Genomic DNA, 20,814 nt, shown 5'->3' on the forward strand with positions numbered 1-20,814 from the left:
AGGCATGGACAGACGCATTCGTGTTTGAAAACGGACTGTTAACTGAGAAATGGGGGCAGGTATCTGGAGGCGGCGCACGGCGGGGTCAAGGGCAGGGCTCCTGCGTCTGCCTGAGACGGTTGAGTTGCTCCGTCTGAAACCACGGAAAGTGCACCGTCCCCTCCCGCAGACAACTTGCATAGCTTCAGGGCAAGGTCGCACCCAGGAACCAACCGGTAGCTCCACAAATGCGTTCAGACAGTGACTTTTACTCTTTGTATTTTCAGCATTCTCAATATTTCCAGAATAACGTGTGACTGCTATTTTTACCTCCCTGCCTCTCTTTCATTATGTAAGCTGTAAGCCGCTCATGGGTAGCTCTTTGTTCCAGGACTCCCTAACGCGGGTGCAGATGAGCAAGGCCTGGGACGCGGGGCGTCCTCCTCCCTCCTGCCCCGGCTCCACGCCCACCCTCAGAGGCCCAGGGAGGCGGTATGCAGGCCGTGCCCAGCGCCGGGAAGGTTCTGCCCCTGCCCGCGGTTCTGCACAGACACAGACCCGCGCTGGCGCAGCTTGTGGGACATCTGCCCCTGGGTGTGCAGAGGAAGGTGCCCTCGGCTCAGGCAGCAAACCCCCTTTCTGAGCCGCTTCCTCACTTCCACCTCGTAATTCGCAAAACTAGGCGTGTTTGGGATGTCCCGGCTTGAGAGATACTGCTTCTACCTCGCCTGCCCCGAAGCGGTAGGGTCGGAGGGGCCCCCAGAGGAAGCTGCCTCTGCCGCCAGGGCCATCGGGGAGGGCCCCCCTGAACCCGTCCTGTCCCCATCCCCAGAGCATGCAAGCCAACCTAGGGGCTGCAGGGCTCCCCCCACCACGAGAAAAGTAGCCTGGAGGCTGGGTCCCCACCTCCCTGTCCATCTGAGGGTCAGGGTGGACCAGGGGCAGAGGGCTGAGCCCTGAGGAAAGCTCCCGCCCTGGGACAGGCAGACCTGAGGGAAGGGTCCCTCTTCATCCCAGACGGTGGAGTGTGGAGGGGGCAAGGACCCAACGTCCTGAGACCAACATGTTGAGAGCTTCCATCTGGGCTCCAGCCCCCACAGCCCCTGAGCTGTGCCCCATCCCTGCCCCCATCGCCCACCAGGCCACCCTGGCCTTGGGAGCCAGGAGGGGGGCAGAGGTGCAGCCGCCACGCTAGTTGCTACCTGCTTTCCCAGCCACACCCTTCACTGGGGTTTCCTGCAGGGACCCCGGTGGCTTTGGGCCTCTGACAGGAGCAGGTTTCAGGGCCTCTCCGGGACCCTGGCAGCATCCAGTACAGCCAGGAGGGCGGCAGGGTTCCTGGAAGGCGAGGCGGCAGCCCCTCCCCTGCACCTGAGGCGTAGGTGGAGTGCGGGGGTGGGGGCGGGGGGCAGGGGCTGGGGGGGGTGGGCTTCGGCTGGGTCTGTGGTCAGTGGCGCCGAAGGGGAGGGAGGGCCAGTGGGGCAGGTGCCCCGTCAGGTCCAACCTGAGTTAGACCCCAGACCCCTCCACCTCCTTCCAGGTCTTCTGTGACCCTTGCTGCGCTACGGCCCACCCTGCCTGCCGCCCTGCAATGGCTTTGCTGCCGGCCCTAGGGCAGGGTCGCCGTCCGGCCCCACCGCCCACTGTCAGCCCACTGCCCCCATCAGCCCTCCTCCCCCCACTGTCAGCCCCCCCACCCCCTCCCAGTGTCAGCAATGACCGTACAGAGCCCGGTTCCTCGCTTGATTCGTCACAAACTTGTTTTCAAGGGCTGCTGCCCTGTGAGCAGATGGGAGATGTGCGCTGCCAGGAGAAGCGTGTTAGTGATGAGAAAGGGTTTAGGGCCTGAAGGGGCGGAAGAGTCAGGTTTGCCCCAGGAAGCAGGGAGTAGGTTTGGGCTCCTAGGCAGGGCGGTGGGGCGGCGGGAGTGGGGGAGACCGGGGCTGCCGCGCCCACCCCGTCCAGGCTTTCTCTGCATCCTTTCCACACCACAGCCTGTTCTGCCTACCTGGGAGCACCAGCTTCCCTGGGTACAGCCCTCCCCTGTGTCCGCTAACTGTTGGGCTTCGGGGCACTGGGACCCCTAGGCTTGAGCTGGTTGGTGGAGACCGTGTGGCCATGACCAGGTCTGAGGGAAGGCTGCCCCACATGGCCAGTGGCTTTGATCTGGGCCTGGGGTAAATGCAGGTTACCTGGGACCCCTGGCCAGCGGTGGGAGCACCCCATGCATACCTAGCCAGGCAGAGGTGCCCCGGGCAGGCCCAGGGAGGTGGGCTAGTCCTGAGGCAGAGCAGGGGGCACCAGGGAGGGCAGTGGGACGGCCGGTCGGGTCACCCAAGCAGCAGGGCGGGTCTGACACAACAGGTGCAGGTGTTCAGAACTGCGACCCTTCCCCAGAGGTCCCTAGTGTCTGGGTCACATGGCCTCCAGGGCTGCAATTCCAATGGGAAAACTGAACCCACACTGTGTGGCTTCACCCTCCAGCCTAGTCCCACCGGGACACTGAGGCTGAGGGAGGTGACAGAGGTGAGCTCAGGCCAGCCCCTTCTGCAGTGCCTCAGGAAGGGCACAAGCCCGGTGGTCCCCAGTCCTCATAGCTTAAGGGCTAGAGCTGTCCACTGACCTGCTGAGACCTCCTGCTCTGGCCGGCCGGGTGAATGTCTCGTGCCCCCTCTGCTCCAGGGTTCAGAGCAGAATGTCCAGGGAAACTGCTCCAGGAGCCAGCCCGTCACTAGACAACCCTGTCCCTGGGAGCCTGGTGTCATCCCTGAGAGAGGGGGGTGCCCTCCCCTCTGGGGGAGCACTGACTGCATAGTTCAGAGCCCCTGGACCTTCTACCTTCAGAGGCTGGCACTGGCATCTGGCCCAGGAACTTGGGGCTGACCCACAGCATCGCCACCCCCTTCTCCCTGTCTCCCTCCTCCCCCAGGACCTGGAGCCGGCCGTAGCCATCTGTGGCCTTGGGAGAGGTGTCCGTGCTCCAGCCTCTCCCACTCTGTCCTGAGAGGCACCGCCCACCCCGGGAGCCCCGTGACACACTCCTGTTGCCTAGAGCGCGTGACGCCAGCCGCCACACTGGCCCCTTCCAGAAAGCAGCAGCCCCCTGCCTGCTCCCCCACTGCTGCATCCAGTGGGGTAGGACTGGGCCCGCCCTCATCACCCGGCTGTTGTAGGCAAAGGCCACTGCTCTCCCCGGGCGGGGCCGAGAGATCAGGAGCCCCGAGGCACGCTGGCTGGCACATTCCAGGACTGGCTTCCGTGAGCCCCACTGCCGCCGCAGAACTGGTCAGGGCTGAGATTTGCGCTATGGGGCTGGAGGACAGGGCCAAGTGCTGGTGCTGGGGCCCAGAGCCAAGCTGCTGGGAAGCTGGCAGTGGTCCCACACGGGGGCGCGGTGGACCCCTCTCTCTGTGCGGCCACACTGTGGGCCAGTACACCAGCGGTGCCCTGTCCGGGGGAGGGCAGGACTACATAGATGGGCAGATCCTGGGCCAGCCGCGCCCCCTCTCAGGGCAGGAGGAAGAGGAGGAGGGGTCCAGGGCTACCCCAGCGGCAAGACCGGCCTTCCCCGGGATGGGCTCTGAGGAGCTGCGGCTGGCCTCCTTCTGCGACTGGCCACTGACCGCCATGGTGAGGCCCGAGCGGCTGGCTGCTGCAGGCTTCTTCTACACTGGTGAGTTCTGGGGGCGCCACTGGGGACCCTGCGGGCCTGGAGCCCCTCCCCCTATAGCAGGGCGGGGCTGGCCCTGGGCAGAGGGGGCAGGGGTCCCGTGGCCTTTCTGCACCTGTCCCCTGCCTCGAAGTCTCCACTGGGGTGGCCAGTGCACGGGGGGTTGGGCTGGAAAGCGTGTGGGGCATCCACGGGGTCCCGGGGTCCAGCGTCAGGTCTGTAGCACCCCCAGCCCGTGGACCCTGTGGATCCCCAGGGTGAGGGCTGCGGGGGCAGAGACAGGAGGCACCTGGCACTCTCCTCTCCGTCACTGGGACATCCATCCAGGCCGTGACCCTGCCCCTGTCTGCCTGCAGGCATTGCATTCCCCTGAATGGAAGTCTGCACCACTGCCCAGGCACTACTATCCCTACTTCGCCTCTGAGAAAGTGGGGTGCTTGTGAAACCCAAGAATAAGAGCAGAGAGGGGGCAGAGACCCTGGGTGCCCCCATGGCTCATGAGCGACCCCAGATAGCCCTTGGCACATAAGGGAAGGCCACCTGGGAGCCCCACATCCCTGGGGGACACACCTGGCTGAGGGGGTGGGTACCAAGAGATCGGAAGTGGGCAGGGCCAGCATCCGTGTTCCGCCCAGGCCAGCAAGACAAAGTGAGGTGCTTCTGCTGCTGCGGGGGTCTGCAGAGCTGGGAGCAAGGGGATGACCCCTGGACGGAGCACGCAGAGTGGTTCCCCAGGTGAGGACCCTGCAGGCCGCTCCTAGGGCTGGGTACGGGCCAGCTTCCCCTTCCAGGGGCGGGGGCTGGACTGCCGCATTCTGGGGCCGGGGGCGTCTGAGGACAGAATGTTTGCTGTTCCTTCCCTGACGCGCCACAGAAGTTGTCTCCAAAACAGTCTTCCCAGCAAGGGCCTCACCCTCCGTGACCCCCAGCTGCCCGCTGCAGGGCCCTGTGGGGGCACAAGGCTGGCTAGAGGGGCTCTCCTGCAGCCCAAGCCGCACCACGGTGCCTCCCGACCTGCTTCCTTCAGGTGTGAGTTTCTGCTCCAGACGAGGGGACAGGACTTTGTCCGCAGCGTGCAGGAGGCCCGCTGCCACCCGCTCTGCTCCTGGGTGAGTCCTGCCTCTCCTTGGGACTTGGGGGAAGGGTCCCTCGCCCCTCCCCGCAACTCCTCTGTCGACTCTAGGCACAGATGTTCTCTGGCTCCTTTCAGGACCAACCAGAAGAGCCTGAAGACGGGTCCCCTGCCGTCCCATCAGGTGAGCCGTGGTGCCTGCCCCGGGCTCTGCTCTCCAGGCGCCTTCGGCCCGCCCCGTGGAGGAGGCGATCAGTGCCGGGAGACTGAGGCTCCTCGGTCAGCTGTCAGGGGCCTACCTGGGCTCGCTCTGGGCGCAGGAGGCTGCGTGTGGGGGCACTGTGCCTGGGGCTGCAGGGGAGAGGAAGCAGCCCCTGCTACCACTGAGCAACCCACCGTGGGCATCGCCAACCCCCGGGCCGGCACTGGGAGCGTGGAGAGGAGACACAGGTGTACCAGGTGCCCCCTGGCCCCCGCGGTGGCTGTAGTCGTGAGCCCACAGGGGGCAGCGGCTGCTGTCTACACTGAGCCCGGAACCGCAGGGTGAGGGCCTGAGGGGCTCCGGGGCTCAGACCCGGCTCTTCTTAGTGCGTTGCAAGTGACTTTCTCCCTGAGCCTCATCGCCCCGAGCCCTGAGACGGGCACGGTGCCAACCGTTGGGAACTGAGCCGGGCTACACCGGGCCCCTGGCGGGCTTCTGTCCCCAGTGGCCTTGGCGATGAGCTCTGACTGTCTTTCCGTGTCGTGGAGCGTCTGAATCACAGGGAACGTCCCTCCCTGGAACCTCGATAAGGCGGCCAGGATGGCCTCAAAGGCTCCTGGGGACCAGCCACAGTAGCAAGCCACCACCTCTCTCCCATGACCCTGAGCACCGCCCCCTGGCCCCGGCCCTCCTCTCCTCGGTCCAGTGCCCCTCTCCCTGTCTTGCAGGTGCCGGGGACAGCCAGGAGTGGTCCGCACGGTGCCAGTGCCCAGCAGTGCAGGCCGTGCTGCGCATGGGCTTTGGGCCGGACCGCGTGCGGAACCTGCTGCAGCGGAAGTACGGCTGGGCAGGGCCGGCAGACCTCTCCGCATCCTGGCTGGTGGCAGACCTGCTCCAGGAGGACGACGGGGACCGGGGGCCGCGGACCAGAGGTACGTCCCTGCCCCAGCGTCTCCCTGCTCATCCCTTCTGGGCGCAGCCCCCAGGGCCGGGTACATGCTCCCACGGCTACCATGCAGGGTCTGCGGGGACACATCCTGGTGGCGTGGGCTCTGGGGTTTTCGGCATGGTGGGGGGCGGGCTCCTGTCAGAGCCTCTGGGTGGGGTTTCACGTCCCCTGGGGAGCCTCTGTTCTGTTCCTCACCCCTACAGCTCCTGTCCACACAGGTCCCGAGCTGCCCACGCCCAGAAGAGAGGCCCAGTCAGAAGGTGCCAGGGAGTCAGGTGAGGGTGGGGCCCACCTGGGGGCAGGCCAGCTGCCCTGCCTCCTGGGGGAGGGGCCCTCCTCCATCGGCCCAGGACAGATGACAGAGGTCTGGGGTAGACACGGGGTCCTCCGGGGCAGGGGGGAGCCCAGGCCCAGACGCACCTCCGGGTTCTCGAACCCCAGGGGCCGGGGATGCGGGAGAGCAGCTGCGGCGCCTACGGGAGGAGCGGACCTGCAAAGTCTGCCTGGACCGCACCGTGGACACTGTCTTCGTGCCCTGCGGCCACCTGGTCTGTGCCGAGTGCGCACCCGCCCTGCAGCTGTGCCCCGTCTGCAGGGCCCCCGTCCGCAGCTGCGTGCGCACCTTCCTGTCCTAGGCCAGGTGAGTGGCCACGGCGCTGCCCACGAGCAGAGCCCAGCCTGGCCTGCCTTGGGCACGTCCTTCCCCGTGTGGGCCTCACAGATGTCTGGACGGGCCTGGACAGGGACCCCCCCCTGCCATCCCACGTTCCTTATCTCCCGCGATCTTAACTCCGGGGGGGCCAGCCTGGCGGGATGGCGGCAGGGAGCACGTCGGATCTCCTCCAGCTCCCCGGCCCTGGCAGGTGTGGCTACCTTCCCCTGACGCTCAGATCCTTGCCCTGGGTCCTTCTCAACACAGCACCCTGGCTGGCCACCACCACTCTGCTGGGGCATCTTAACCGTACCAGCCAGGCCCAGCTCTGCCTCAATTTCCCCAGTGATCGGGGGATAAGGCCGCCTGTCCAGCTGGGTGTGTGAGCCGCAGCCGGGCCCAGGGGAAGGAGCTCTGGCGGTGCAGTGCGCGACGGGTGTGGGAGGGGAACGTGAACCTTTGATTTGTACAGGGGCAGAAAGCTTGGCCTCCTGGTTGTCAAGGGATTCTGTGCTTCTCCCCATCTCTCCGAGCACCTGCTGGGGGCTCCAGTGGCTGGGGAGGGGCTCCTCCTGCAGGCTGAGGCCCCTGGTCCGTGGACGAGCCGACAGGGCACCGCCCGTTCATCCTTCCTCCTCTCCCAGGTGCCGGCTGCCACGCGGGCGCCCTGCCCATCTCCGCCTACTCCTCGGGCCACAGGGCAGGCCTGCTGAGGACAGGGGAGCTGGCAACCAGAACGGGCCGTCCCCAGTCCCCAGCCGTAGGCCAGGGTGGAAGGGAGCTGCGGACGGCGTGGCGAAGGGGGTCTGAAGCGGGGTTTTCGGCGCTTTTGGAGATTCACAGTAAAGTGGTGGGTTTTCCCTGGACCGTGCTCAGCAGCCTCTGTTTCAGATGTGCCGGCCCCGCCCACCCGCTCACCAGCCTCTGTTCCAGATGTGCCGGCCCCGCCCACCCACTCACCAGCCTCTGTTCCAGATGTGCCGGCCCCGCCCACCCGCTCACCAGCAGGGCGGCCAGCCCCCTCCCGGCATGTCCCCCCACAAACCTCCTCGTGCCCGACGGGCCCTTTCCGTCCTCTCTCCTCTCCCTCATTCTGTTCTCAGCGTCGTGATGACTCCTAAAGCCACCTTGCCTCAGGTCACTTCTGAGACTGGGCTTGTAAATGCCCACCAAATCCTGCCTCTCGGGGAAGCAGGTCTGCGGGGCAGTGTTATGTTTTCTACATGGGGGCACTTTGGGGATCCTGTAGGACCAAGGCTTAAACCCTTTCTGTGAACAGCACCACTGGCCAAGGACAAGGAAGGGCCCTGCTCTTGGACAGAGGGGGCCTCTGCTCCTGGCCGCACCCAGCCGCCTCCCCAGGGCTCCATCAGCAGCCCCCGGAGCAGGTGGGGACTTTGCCTGGGTGACAGCTCACAGCAGCCCGGGTGTGCCGTGTTTAACCAGGAGCCCGGCTGCTCGGAGTGGTGGTGGGGGTCACTGTGGGTTTACAGTGGCCTTTGTGGTGGGGTCACACTTTCCTGTCTCAGAGTCCTTGCAGCCACCCCTCCCCCAGCCACAGGGCATGCAACCTCGGGGCAGGGGGTTGGGTGGTGGTGCAGAGGGGCTGGTGTAGGCACCCATGGAGGGCTCGTCAGACCGCAGCTGGGCCAGCTGGGGGTGGGGGCAACAGAGACCCCTGCAGTCTTCTGTGTCTTCTCTCCCTTTTTTTTCCCCAGAAAAAGGAAAAATTATAAATTCTTCTGAAGTTGTAGCCATCCCCAGGTTAGCCTTGGCCCCAATGGCCTGGCTGGTGTCTGGTCACTTGGCCCCGGAGGCAGAAGGGAGGCCAGGGGAGTCTCCCCACAGTCTTCGGTGGTCCTTGGGGCTGGAGGTCACACGCAGAAGGGACTGATGCTTCTCATTTACGCAGGCCTGTGGGGGCAAGGGAGGGGTGGGCAGAGCTCAGAGAGCCCTGAGCGGCAGCCCTTGGCACTGGGGCGGGAAGGCTGGGGCAGTCAGCCATCAGCAGAGCTGCCCCCTCTGCCTCAGAGAGCCCCAAATGCAAAAGGGACAACATCCCAGCAGCAGAGGGTTCCTGGCCTTTGGCCAGGTGGGGCTTCTAGGACCCCAGCCTTGTGTCTACAGACAGCAGGGTTTGGGCCACGAAACTGGGGGTGTGGAATGAGGGGCCACCCTAGTCCTGGCCACCCAGGCTCCAGTGGCTAGAGGAAGAACCTGCAAGGCCCTCCCAGCCTGGCGAACCCCTCCAGAGCCCCGCATGCCCGAGGCAGTCCGCTCTCATCCTCTGCCAAGGCCGCGTGGCCTGAGCGAGGGCTCTCCTGTCACAGAGATGGGGTGCTTGCCACCCCTGACGGCCCTGGGCTGAGAGGGGCTTTCACCTGTAGGGTGGAAAGGGTGCGGCTGCCAAGAGGGCGGGGGACTCTAGGGGAGGGCCACAGGGGTTGCCTCGAGGCCTGGGTGGGATGGGGGAAGGGGAAGCACAGCTCCACGGTGACAAGGACCCCAGTTCTTGGACCCCAAGTTTCAGGACTGTATGTGGGACCTGGCAAGGCCTGCTTGAGAGGAGGCGGACAGCGCCCAGTTACCCCCATCCTGAGCCGGGGGCACGCAGGGTCCTGGACTCTACTTTTTAAGAGGAAAGAAGTCTGATTCTCCAAAGAAACCAACACCCCAAACTTCCTGCCTCAGTGAGACCCCTCGAGAAGACGTCGCCCTCTTGCGAGGAGGTCTCTCCAGGCCAGGTCTCTCCAGCACAAAACCATCTCAGACCCAAGTCCATGCCGGGCTTGCAGCTCCAGGGGGTGGGCGCCACGCCCCAGAGCCTCAGCTTTTCCACACCCAGCGCAGAGCCGGCACGGAGCCGATCTCGGAGAGCAAGGAATAGGTGGACGGACGGACGAGGGACAGATGGGCGGATAGGCAGACGGATGCCTGGTGAGGCTTCCACAAGGAGAGAAGCCTCGCAGCTACGCTAAACCAACCAGCAAGGCCCAGCCAGGGGTGGGCTCTGCTGGCCATCCTTACTAGTGCGCCTGCTCGAACAAGAGGCTGGAAGGCTTCTCCTTGACGAGGTGAGAAGTGGGTCAAATCCACCAATGAAATCCACTGAAAGAAAACAAGACCCAAACAATGGAAAAGATGGCAGAAAGAGAGCACGCCCAACCACAGACCTCTGTGTGCTAATGGCAGAGGCGGGCGAGCCTGGGGGTGCCCCAAGGGGAGGGCAGGCACCGCCCTAGGCCCGGCCCAGGCCTGGCCACGTCCCTCTGGAGGATGGACAGTGTGACTCCCCAGGCAGAACTTTCCGGTGGACACTGGCGAGCTCAGCAGGGGGAGGCAGCCTGCAGGGCTGGTCTGGGTCCCCAGGGCTGCGGGGCACCTCACTGTGGCCCAACCACTGCCCCCCGCCGTGTCCACAAACATCAGCCACCTGTGTCTGCGCAACAGGCGGGGGGCTGACCTTGCTGGGCAGAGGTGATGCATTTCTGAACCGCAGGGCTGACTCCCATGCCGGAACATTTTAATGTAACCAATACGTGAATTCCCCTTAGTTTTCTCCCAGCCGGCAGTGGTCTGAGTGACGGCTTGGGGGTCACGCAGCGTGAGAGCTGGGGGACCTAGGGGCTGGTCCAGAGCCAGTCTGGTCTCCCAGTATAGGAAGCCATTCGGCCCCCAGAGAGGGCTCTGGCCCCGGGAGCAGTGCCCCCCAGGTGCACCCAGGCCCAACCCACCCCAGCCTTGTCTTCTGCAGAGTCTTTCCAGGAAATCGTGGCAGAGCCAGGGGCAGTCAGGCCTGGCAAGCGTGCTGAGATGTTGCAAATCAGAGGAAGGTCAAGGGGGTCCCCCTTTGTGAGCAGAAAGCAAAAGTGCTGCCTGATGGGGCCTGATGGGGCCACCACAGCCAGCAGGGCCCGGTCTCTCAGCTGCAGGAGACAGAGCGGCCCACCCCTCTGCAGGTCTGAGGGCTGAACCTCTGCTGCGGCTGCTGTGGGGGCTGTGGTGGGACCTGCCCTGCAGTCCAGGAGCCCTCGGACCTGGAGGCTTGGGTGTGAGCTGAGCCCTGGTGCCCAAAGCCCGGGGACCCCCTCATCTGTTCTTCCCTCTGCTCAGACACGGACCCCCGAGGGCAGGGGGATCCACCTAAGAGGCGAGGTCTCAGGCTTTGCCAGCAGAAGTCCAGGAGAGGGGCGCCTGGGTGGCTCAGTGGGTTAAAGCCTCTGCCTTCATCTCAGGTGGTGATCTCAGGGTCCTGGGATTGAGCCCGGCGTCGGGCTCTCTGGTCAGCAGGGAGCCTGCTCCCCCCCCCCCGCCTGCCTCTCTGCCTACTTGTGATCTCTGTCAAATAAATAAATAAAATCATAAAAAAAAGAAGTCCAGGAGAACGCAGAGTCACCATCTCTGTGTCCAACCTTCTGCTCCTTGCCCACGGCCTGGACAGTCCAGGCCAGCTCACCAAGAGGCTATTATGGGCACCCGGGGGCCGCACACTTACAGCTGTCCTCCTCGGCGAAAACGCTGACCATGTAGCAGGTGTAGACGAAGGCCAGGGGCTGAAAGACTCCAAGAGGCCGGGATGAGGACAAGGCAAGCTCGAGGCACGGGGGACAGAAGCTCCAGGGTGTCCCAACCATGAGGCCACAGCCCCTGCCAGGCCTCAGTTTCCTCATCTGTAAAATGCACAAGGAGAGCGTGTCTGTGGGACTTCCTCAGCTTCGACGTTCCAAGTGGCATCTGAACTCCTTGCGGGGGGGGTGAGCAGGGTAAGGGCTGGCCAGTGGGTGAGTCCGGAAGGTGACCACATGCTTTAACGAGAGGCTAAGGTGCAGAGAGAAGCCTTCAGAGACACAACCACAGCTGATGGACCCCCAGACTGAACCCCAAACCCCAGTTCCAGCCCAGCCATCACTGTGGGGTCCTCTTGCCGTAACCAACCACCAGCTTTCTCCTTCTCGGGGAGGGGGTGCCCACATGCAGACGCGGCTGGAGAAGTTGGAGGCAGCCAGGTTGGATGGTTCGGCTGCAGGTGCCAAGGACCCAGCTCCGCGGGCAGTTCTGGACAGAGTGGACAGGACTGGCTGCTGCTGTGAGGGAGTCAGTGGCTTGACTGGGCAGAGGCTCCCCAGCCAGTCCCACGGGAGGACACTCAGAATTCAGGGCAGAGGACAGGTGGGCATTAGGTGCCCCATGGACAGTGAGACACCAGGACCACTGTGGGAGAAAGGGCTCCAGTTGAGATGGAGGGGCTGGCACTGCCTGTGGTCCGGTCTCTCTGCACTCATGTGGCCCAGGCGATGTAACCAAGGGTTAACACCTCCCAAGGGTGGCATTCACGCCGCCGGGGAGCTGCATCCTCCTTATGGGAATGAGGGGACCAGCCCTGACTCAGCCAGAGCCCAGGGTGGGCCCTGAGCAGGACTGCTTGTTTCTAACATGCATCCCAGTGCCACAGGGCCAGAGGTTCCCAGGAAATGCCCACTGTCCTGCGTGTTCACAGGGCCTTGGGAGAGGCTGGCAGTCCCAGCTCACCTGGGAGGCTCTTCCCAGGGAAGCAAAGCCAGCCTCCTCCACGGATGCTGGGAAGCTGCAAGGCTGCTGAGGATGGTGAGGTCATGCTGTCGGCCATCCGAGCATCTCCCACACCAAGCAGGGGTCTCCACCCCAAGGATGCAGCTTGGAGCAGGAGTCCGATGGCAGTGGCTTGGGGGGTGCTCCACCTGACCCTGCTCCACATTCCCCACCCCTTGTGGTGTGGATGGTGTCCATGCTCCAGCGTCCTCCTGCTTGGGTCAGCCCATGGGGAGCCCAGCAGAAGGAAGGGGAGAAACAAAGTGTGGACCCCTCTGTCCCTTCTCCTCAGCTGCATCCCAGGGGCAGGTGGACAGCTCCAATGAGCTCTGCCTGGATGTAACTCCTCCCCACACCCCTGCGGGCCAGAGGGCAACGGCTCTGTGCCTGCACACCCCAGGGGAGTGGGATACGCTGTGTTGTCCCTCGCGTGGCACCCAGACTTAGAACAGCCCTTCACCAGCCCCTGGACATTAACCCAACCAAAGGGCACCACCTCGGTCTTGCAAGGGATTCTGACTTGTCGGGGGGACAAAGAGAAAAGGTGCTTCACAGGGGGGCCTGCTATGGAGAGACGGCACAGCAGATCTTCTGAGAGAGGGTGGTGGGGTCTGTCTGTGAGACTAGCACAACCCAGGGTGGGGTAAGAAATGGCATGGGGTGGACAGGAAGGTGGCCAGCAGCACGGTCGTGGAAGCAAGAAGGACAGCATTTCGAGCTGCCTCCCCAGGGCTGGCCGGCCCTCCATCCGCGACGGGGAGACCGGAGGGGTTTACGTAAGCTCTGGGTCTTGGTATCTTCACGCACAGATCAGGCCCAACAGTCCCCCCTCGATGCCACAAGCCGGTCTCCTCCCCCTCCAGAGGGAAGCTTGAGGAGTCCTCTGGAACTCTGATGGGAACCTGGTGTCCCTCCCAGGAAGGGCCGGGCTGGAGCTGGCCGTGGTGCTGAAACCTCCTCCCTCCCACCCCCCACCCACTCTCTTCCTCCGCAGGGTCCTGGGGAAGGACACCCCATGACCCCACCTCTGCCTTCCCACCTCCTGCCTGTCCCCTGCACCCCATTCCCAGCTGCTCTCCGAAGTTCCCAGAAGCCCATGGGACCTGCAGACTCCGCTCCACCAGCACGAGGCTACCTGCCTCCGTGGCAGGTTCTCTCCTCACCAGCCAGACCGCAGGCCAGCCAGCTAAGGGCTCGCCCCTCCAAGCCCTCCAGAACAATCACCAGAGGGCTGGCTCCTGGGGGGCAAAGCACGTACCAGCGAACCAGTATTTAGAAACTCGCATTTCATGAAAGAAAGTGCATCCCTGCGACCCAGTGGACCCGTCTCTCCCACAGACACACAGAACTCCTCTCCAGCACCAGCAGCAGCATGTTGGAAACTCCCACCAAGAATCTTCATTTGTTCTTCCCCAGTTCCCTTTGCCTTGCCTTTTTAAAAATTCTGTAAATGTATGGAGGAGTGTCCTTGCCAAGCTGGTTCTTTCTCCTTTCGAGGAAGCACCTGGGTTCCCACGCATTTTCAGGTAACCATGACCCTCATTTTGTATCAGTGAGCGAGGTCTGCAGCACCAGCACCGGCTCTGGCTTCTGGCCATGGCGACAGCACCCCAAATGCCCCAGTCTCATCATCCGTCGGACCTATAAAAACCAGAGGAGGGAACGCTGGAAGTGGGCAGGCCACCTGAGCTGCCGTGTTTTCTTATGCTGCGGACCACCACGAGCAGCCAAGCATTGCCCAAGACTCAGAATTCAATTTCCAGTGCCAGCTGCTGGATGCTGAACCTCTGTCCTCTCAACCCACCTGGACACATGGATGTCGACGCCACTGTTTACACCAAGCAAAGTCAGGAGCCTCCAGATCTGACCAGTTCCCTCCAGGGACGCGGTGGACACACCCGAGCTGCTCCGTGTCCTTTGCGGTGCTCATGGAGCTACTGGCCAACACGGACTGAGCTCCTCCTGCAAGCACATTCACCGGAGCCTTGACGTGATCTCCCCCAAAAGGTCCTTCCCCCCTGCTTCCCAGGCCACAGAACAGGAAGCTGAGAAACGGGGCTCAAGTGGCTCACGAAGGCGGTGCCTGCCCGACCCAGGACCTCTGCACTGCCCATGGCTGGAGAAGCACTAGCCAGACTGGACTCCATTGTGAGGTTCAAGGCTCACCTGGACACACACTCCAAGGTCCTGGGGCAAAGCCACCTGGCTCCTTGCTGGTAGGCCTTGGGTTCTGTGGTGGAAGCGAGGCAGGACAGGAGTGAGTGGGCTCCGTTGGACAATCAGGTCAAGAGGCTCCTTGCCCAGCCTCCACAGGGCCACCAAAGCCTGTAGCTGGGCCTGTCCCGGGCCTAACCCAGCCCTGCACTACCCGCACAGCCTGCACGACACACAGCTTCAGAAAGGGACCTGGGTTGGTCTCCAAGGGGGCAGCACTTTGCCACGCGCGTCCTCCAGGAGCCAGAAGCCATCTGTGTGATCCCGAGAAATTGTTCCGTTGCTGTCATGGGTTGGATCGTAGCCTCAGAAATACGCGATCAAGTCCTCACCCCCAGCACCTGCAAATACGGTCCTATTTGGAAGCACTCTTTGAAGAGACAAAATTAAGACGAGGCCACCCCAGATGCTGAGATGTAAGGAAAAGTGATGAGATCTGACACACGAAACACAAGAAAGAAGGCTGTGTGAAGACGAGCTACGTCTGCCGGTGGGGACGTCCAACACCGGGGCTGGGGCAGCCCCTCTGCCCGAGCCCCTGGCAGGAACCCACCCTGCAGAACCTTGATTTTGGAGTCCTGCCTCCAGAACGGAGAAAAACCAATGTTTGCAGTGGCCTGTCATAGTACTTTGTTACCGTGTCCCTGGGAGACTAAAGGACTGAAAAGCCAGAAACCACCGGCCCAGCTGGCGTGGCCTGGCCACGCATGGAGCAGCGGGCGCCCCTTTCAGGGAGGAGCCCAGCACGGACTCCGGCTCCAGGGGCCTCACAGACAATGGCCCAGCTCCTCCCAGTGCCTTTCCCTTCCCCACACAGGGAAACGCCTGCACATGACTGCACGGCCAGCCTGCCCTCGGAGGAGCTCCCTGACCTCCCCTTCCTCCAGGGCCCTCCAGGCTGTCTGACCACCTCGGAGTCCACAGTCTGTTTCTTCGTGCTCCTTCCGTGATCCCTAACCTCTGCCTCTGCTACTCACAACCAGTCTCGTTGTCTCCCACATGCATTCGTGAATAAGACACCCCCCTCACAAAAGGACAAGTTCCCTGAGAGACCCTTGCTGAGCAGCAACCTTGGCCAACGGCCTCCCTGTAACAGGCTCTGCCTCTGGATGTGTGAGCTCAGGACAACTCCAGACCCACAGGGTACACAGCCCACGGAAGGTGACACCCGGAGGAGGAGCACCCACTCCATCTGGGCCTGGGGACAGCCTCTAGAGGATGCTCCTGGAGGCTTTGAGAGAGAGGAAGGGGCTGCAGCCCACAGGGGTTTCCCAGCCCCAGCTTTGAGGGGCCTGGTGATGGGGCCATGCTTTCCAGAATACAGAGACCACATGCTCACGGTCAAAGCCAGTCTGGGCTCTGCAGACCAGACAGCTGTGTCCACAGCCGCCTAAGCCCCCAAAGAGGGCATGGGGCAGGTGCCCTTCCCGGACCCCTCCTGGAACGGGGTTTTTCCCTCCCCCCCCCCCTCGATGGCCTCTTCTGGGTAGGAGCATCTTGCGGCCAGTTTCCGGGCCTTAAGTAAAACTGGGGGCTCCCACCTTCCTCTTCTTCAGACGGGTCCTTATCTCTCTGGAGGACATGATGGGGAGAAAGGGCCTCCCTAGGGCTCCAAACCAGAGAGGGTGGGCCTTGTTGGAAGAAAGGGAGGCATCTGGGCCCCGTCTGCCTTGTCACTGCAGGGAACCAACAGCAGAGAGTCGGGGCTCCTGCAGACTGGTGGATCTCCCCGGAGCTCACATCCTGCAGGGCCGTCTCCCACCCTGACTAGGGCTGACCTGTGCAAACACAGATCCTCCGGAAATGACCGAGTGTGACATCCAAGACAGGGTCTCAGAGGCAACGCAGCTGCCCGTCCCTCTCCACCTGCTCACCCTGTGGGACCAGCCGCCCCATGGTGAGGACACCCAAGCAGCCCTGGGGGGTGCACGCAAGGGGACCCCCTTGGAACCAGCACTTGAAGCCCCGGTCCAGCCTTCACTTGACCAAAGCCTCCGCCAAGGAAGGCTTCGTGAGTGATCTCAAGCCACCACCGGCCGATTAAGCCATTCCTAGACTCCCGACCCTACGAGTCACTGTCTCCAGCAGTGATGTTCCAGGATCCTAGGTCACAGCCGCAGCCACCAGCTCCTGCAGACCCCTCCAGCTCCACGCTCCATGCGCAGCACTCTCACTGGGCTTCCGTTCCCCGTCCGCACGCTGGGGACACGAGGCAGGCACGGGAGGATGAGACACGGACCTCAGCCACGCCGTGAGCCCGCACCATGTGCCCCACCCGACAGCAGCCTGCCAGAGACACGGGCGCCAAGCAGCAGTCTGCAGCGGAGTTCAGACTCTCCCCTCAGAGTGGGGTTCCCGAGCGTGGGTAGAAGTAGCTCCCGGCGCACCCTCACGGGCTTCAGGAGACTTGGCGCTTCAGGCCTGAATGCAGATGACGGACCCCAGCAGCTGCGAGCCGAGGGCGCCCTGCAGAGGACCCCCGCTTCCCACGCAGCTGGGGCATCAGTCCTCCTGCCTCCTGCCCATCTAGTCCCAGAGCCCCTCCATGGGGTTCAGAAGCCAGGTGCCGAGACCTCCATGGTGGGAAGGGTGCAGGAAGCTAACCGTCGGGGTTGCAGAAGAGAAACGGGCTTGGAGAAACCACCGGCTTACGGCCAGAGTCTGTCCCAGCAGCGCCCCTGGTCCCCAGTCCCCAGTCCCCAGTCTGGAGGGGCAGAGGGGGCCGGGCGCTGGCCCAGCTCCCGAGGCCTGAGATGCTCCTGCCCACGCCCGACCCCTGCATTAAAGCACTTCTCTTTTCAGGGCTTGCAGATAAAATACGGGACACCCACTTAAATGCGAATTTCAGATCACGATGAACCACGGATGTCGCGTACGTCACAAATCCCGCGTAGAGCACGCAACGCTGAAGCGTAGTCCTTGCTGATCGGAAACGCACGCAGCCCTGGGCATCCTGCAGTTGCACTCATGGGCCACAACCCGTATCAGCAGAGCAGGTGCGGCCCAGCTGCGTCTCTGCCCCCTCATGTCAGGTGTCTGTGTGACTGGGAGGGGCTGTGACAGAGGCTTCAGGGCGGGCAGGGGACAGACAGACACCTTCATTCTGGTCCCATCGCACTGACAGCATCAGCACAGCCTCGCTCTGTCCTTCTCCCGCCCTCATGGCCCCCCAGGGCTGGTGCCCATTCAGAACCCATTTTGCAGAGCAGCGCACTGAGGCTCCAGTAGCCTGAGGGACAGATGGGGGTGGGGTGACTCCTTACCTGTAAGCCCCCTCCCACCCCTTTCCCCGCTGCCTCTCCTGCCCACCCCCACCCCCCACTGCAGGGTACCGTGTAGGGCCTCAGTGTAGCCGGGCTCCAGGGCCGTCCAGGGACCCAAGACCAGCCTGTGGCTCCACAGCAGCCCGCAGCCAGGAGCGGTGTGGGAGAGGTGGCAGGTCAGGAGCTCGCTGCTCTGGGGGTGAGGGTGGGACCAGGTGAGCAGCAGGGATACGGCCCACCCACCCCTCACAGCCCAGTGTGGGCCCCTGTGAAGGGGGAGGGGTGCCCTGCCCTCCAGCCAAGGGAGGCAGGGACCCCAAGGCCTGCTCATCACTCCCCTGCAAGAAGGCCTCCCATTGCTTGCCCTGGCCCCCTACCCTGCTTATACCCCCTCCTCCAGGAAGGCCTCCCTGCCCAGGTCAGACCCTGAGGGTGTGTTCTCACAAGTGCTCTCAGCCCCTCCTTCATGTCCTTGGTCACCACTGTCATTTTAGGTTTGGAACTAACGTCTGTCTTCCCTGCTCTGCTGCCCCAGCTGTGGCCCCACAAAGCAACGGCTAGTCTGCCCCGCGGCGGAGCAGGGGTCCAGGCCGACCCGCATCCCTGGCTCTCAGCTCGGGTGAGATGAAACTGCTACTCAGGTAGACCACGGCTTGGAGGTGGTGCCCCTGCCTGGGAGAGGCCGGTGGGCTTTACCAGCGTCTGAAAGAACCTGCCCCTCAAGGTGCCCCCCCCGCACCTCTTTGCTCCCCAGCCCTCCTCCAAGCCCACTGCCCGCAGTGCCCACAGCCCCCATCTACCCATCCAATCACAGGTCTTCCCCCAACCTTTACTGAGTCCCTTCTGTGGCCTGGGGCTGTCCTGGGAGCCAGGGCCAGGGCCACGAACCGGCCACGGCAGAGACAGTGGCCCACAAGCAGCCGTGTATAATGCTCAGGGGCCAGGCCACAGGTCCTCGGCTTACCCACCTTCCACAGTCCCCCCACCTCCAGGAAGAAGCAGACAATGAAGACGTTCCAGGTGACCCAGACGGCTGCCCACACAGCTGGAAAGCCGAGACGGGGGGTGGTGGAGAAAGTGAACGCGGGTCTTCTGTGGGGGCCAACCTGCCTTTCCAGAGCACCCAGGGAGGGCACTAGCAGGGGCGACTCTGCTCCCCGAGCCTGCAGCCAGCACACTCTGTTTGGAGGTGACTTCCCCGAGCCCGCCCCAGACAGGGCTCAGGCTGCGGCGGCTGAATCCCGGGCTCTCCGCGATGTTCCGGTGGCTTCTAGGACACGATGCCGCCAGAGCCCTCCCACTGGTCATCCCGCCCCCCCGCCCATGGGGGTCTGCAGGAGCACAACAAACTCACCACCACGACATAGCGAGGCCAGTGCTGGTTGGTCCCAAAGAGCCCCAGGATGACCACGACGATGCGGACAAGGTGGCCAGGACGGGCGCCCACCGATGGCCCCGGAGGGCGAACACCTGCCGCTCCAGGGCAGCAGCCTCGGGGCAGCGCGGGCGCCAGAGGGCGGCAGAGCCCCGGCCTGCGTCTTCCGCCCGACCACCACCACCCGGCACCGGCAACGGTCTTGGGTCGTCCAACAGAAATCTCCAAACGCATCCGACTGGCCCTCAAGTCTCCCCTTGGGGGTGTCCCTTCTGCTTGGAAAGGCTGTCTTTGGACAAGCACCACCGCCCCACCTGGATTCCCTCATCCCCAGCGTGGGAACGCCGGGCCGCTCTAACTCACGGGGTTGCAGGCCCAGCCACAAACCCGGGGCAGGACGCGTGAGGCCAGGGCTTGCGGCTCTGGGACACTCTTGGCAGGAGTGGCGCCGAGGCCCCGTGGAGCTCCGGTCAGGGCCCTCCCGATCTGCGGGGCTTTCCCCTCCCTCCACGGACTGCGGCCCTTCCTGCTCTCTAGCCTGCAGGCACGGCCGGCAGAGGACCAGCAGAGGCACTCCCAGACCTCCGCGGAGCTCGATGGTTTTTAAGGCCTTGCTTTCTTTCTCTTTTGTTAGTAGTCCTCATGCCCAGCGCGGGGCTCACGACCCTGAGGTGGCATGCCCCCCTCACAGGTCCCTCCCACAGGCTGGGTGAGCTGGAACCATGAGCAAGCAGCCCTGACGGGTCTCCAGGTGCCACACTGCTCCTCACTGCAGTGAGGGACAGTCAGAGCCCAGCGGGGTGGGCCTTCGTGGACTTCTCAAATGCCCTGACCCCCCACAGGAGCCCCTGGTCCTGCCCCCACCCCGGCTGCCTGTAGGACTCCGACCATCCCCTAAACAGTGGCCAAGGGTGCATCCTGGGCATGGCCAGCTGCCGTGTATGACCCCAAAGGGGTGGCGGCAGCTGTTTCCAGGTCTCTGGCCGGGGACATTCCAAGTGTGCCCTGCAGAGGCTGGGGTCCATCCTGGGAGACCGCGGGGCGTGGGGACTGGGAGCGGCGCAAGGGCAGAGCGCGTGTCTGCTCTGCATGCCACAGCCTTCCAGCTCCACGGGCCCACGGGGCATGGGCAGCTCCAGACCAGCCCCCACCCCCAGGCCAGGAGGTGACAGGCATCGTCTCCTGAGACGCAGGCGGTTCTCTCTGAGGAGAACCAGGACCAGCCAAGCCCCCACTTTCTGTCCCCACTTTGTTCTTAATGCCCAGCGGGTGCGGCCGGGGTCCGGCCGGTCACTAGTCTCCCCACTGCTTGCCCTGCACAGGATGAGCGGTCTGTAACCGACACGGTCTCGAGTGGTCAGTACGCGTCGGGAAGGACGTGCGGCACCGTCACTGCGGCTAAGAAGGCTTCAGTCGGAGTCTGAGACCCCAGTGGGCAGGTGGGACCCGTGGGCCGGGCCCATCCCTTCAGAGGGACGCCCTCAGAGCAAAGAGGAGGGGGCCAGGCAGCTGCGGGGAAGACCATGGGCCCCCTGTCCCCTCCCGTCTGAGGTGCCTGCTGTCCAACTGCAGCCTCCCTGACCCTGCCCTGTGTCCTCCGTGCCCATGGTTTTGGACCACAGGGGGCATCCCTGGGACTACGGGTGTTCCTGCTTGGTGGCCTTCCAGGAAAGGGACGGAGCTCGGAGGGCACTAGCAGGCCAGGAAGAGGGGAGGAGGGCTGACTCAGGGCCGTGGACGCGCCGGGCAGGGCGCGCAGAGACCCAGCTGCCCAATGGACAGACCTCAGTGTTGCCACCATGTGCTCAGGCCAGTCTGTCTGTCTGTCTCCTCCCAGGGCATCCATCCCCATCACAAGCCTGCGCCTGAG

General features: G+C 63.9%; 3 protein-coding genes across 7 annotated transcripts in view; 1 reads left to right on the forward strand and 2 right to left on the reverse strand.

Moving 5' to 3' along the window:
* Positions 1-20,814, reverse strand: part of YTHDF1 (YTH N6-methyladenosine RNA binding protein F1) — a 109,612-nt gene that overhangs the window by 17,801 nt on the left and 70,997 nt on the right. The window lies entirely within an intron of this gene.
* BIRC7 (baculoviral IAP repeat containing 7) lies at positions 1,696-8,978 on the forward strand. Of its 5 annotated transcripts, XM_082746457.1 has the most exons (8): positions 1,696-3,652; positions 4,285-4,384; positions 4,677-4,758; positions 4,860-4,905; positions 5,652-5,855; positions 6,091-6,147; positions 6,314-6,512; positions 7,169-7,385. In XM_082746457.1, exons 1-7 carry the CDS (start codon positions 3,286-3,288, stop codon positions 6,505-6,507), a joined length of 1,050 nt encoding a protein of 349 aa, XP_082602583.1. In that variant the 5' UTR covers positions 1,696-3,285; the 3' UTR covers positions 6,508-6,512; positions 7,169-7,385. The 5 variants fall into 5 exon arrangements, with proteins under 5 accessions (XP_082602583.1, XP_082602579.1, XP_082602581.1 ...); XM_082746453.1 differs by having other exon boundaries at positions 5,630-6,147; positions 7,169-8,978; XM_082746455.1 differs by having other exon boundaries at positions 5,652-6,147.
* On the reverse strand, positions 8,984-20,027 carry NKAIN4 (sodium/potassium transporting ATPase interacting 4). The gene is given in 10 exon segments (XM_082743031.1): positions 8,984-9,601; positions 9,604-9,762; positions 10,259-10,332; positions 11,020-11,077; positions 16,959-17,010; positions 17,183-17,259; positions 17,429-17,535; positions 17,639-17,762; positions 18,298-18,732; positions 18,924-20,027. Coding segments are annotated over 10 exon segments (1,392 nt in total). The 5' UTR covers positions 19,179-20,027; the 3' UTR covers positions 8,984-9,550.

This window comes from Mustela nivalis (assembly GCF_964662115.1).
Source record: "Mustela nivalis genome assembly, chromosome: 8".
NCBI classification, from domain to species: Eukaryota; Metazoa; Chordata; class Mammalia; order Carnivora; family Mustelidae; genus Mustela; species Mustela nivalis.

What these genes read in the sequence shown, in the direction of transcription:
- BIRC7 (XM_082746453.1), top strand. Translation starts at nt 3,286, where the DNA reads ATGGGGCTGGAGGACAGGGCCAAGTGCTGGTGCTGGGGCCCAGAGCCA. An exon ending in GCCACCCGCTCTGCTCCTGG is followed by an intron (nt 4,759 to 4,859) that starts GTGAGTCCTGCC and finishes GGCTCCTTTCAG; the next exon opens with GACCAACCAGAAGAGCCTGA. An exon ending in AGAAGGTGCCAGGGAGTCAG is followed by an intron (nt 6,148 to 6,313) that starts GTGAGGGTGGGG and finishes CTCGAACCCCAG; the next exon opens with GGGCCGGGGATGCGGGAGAG.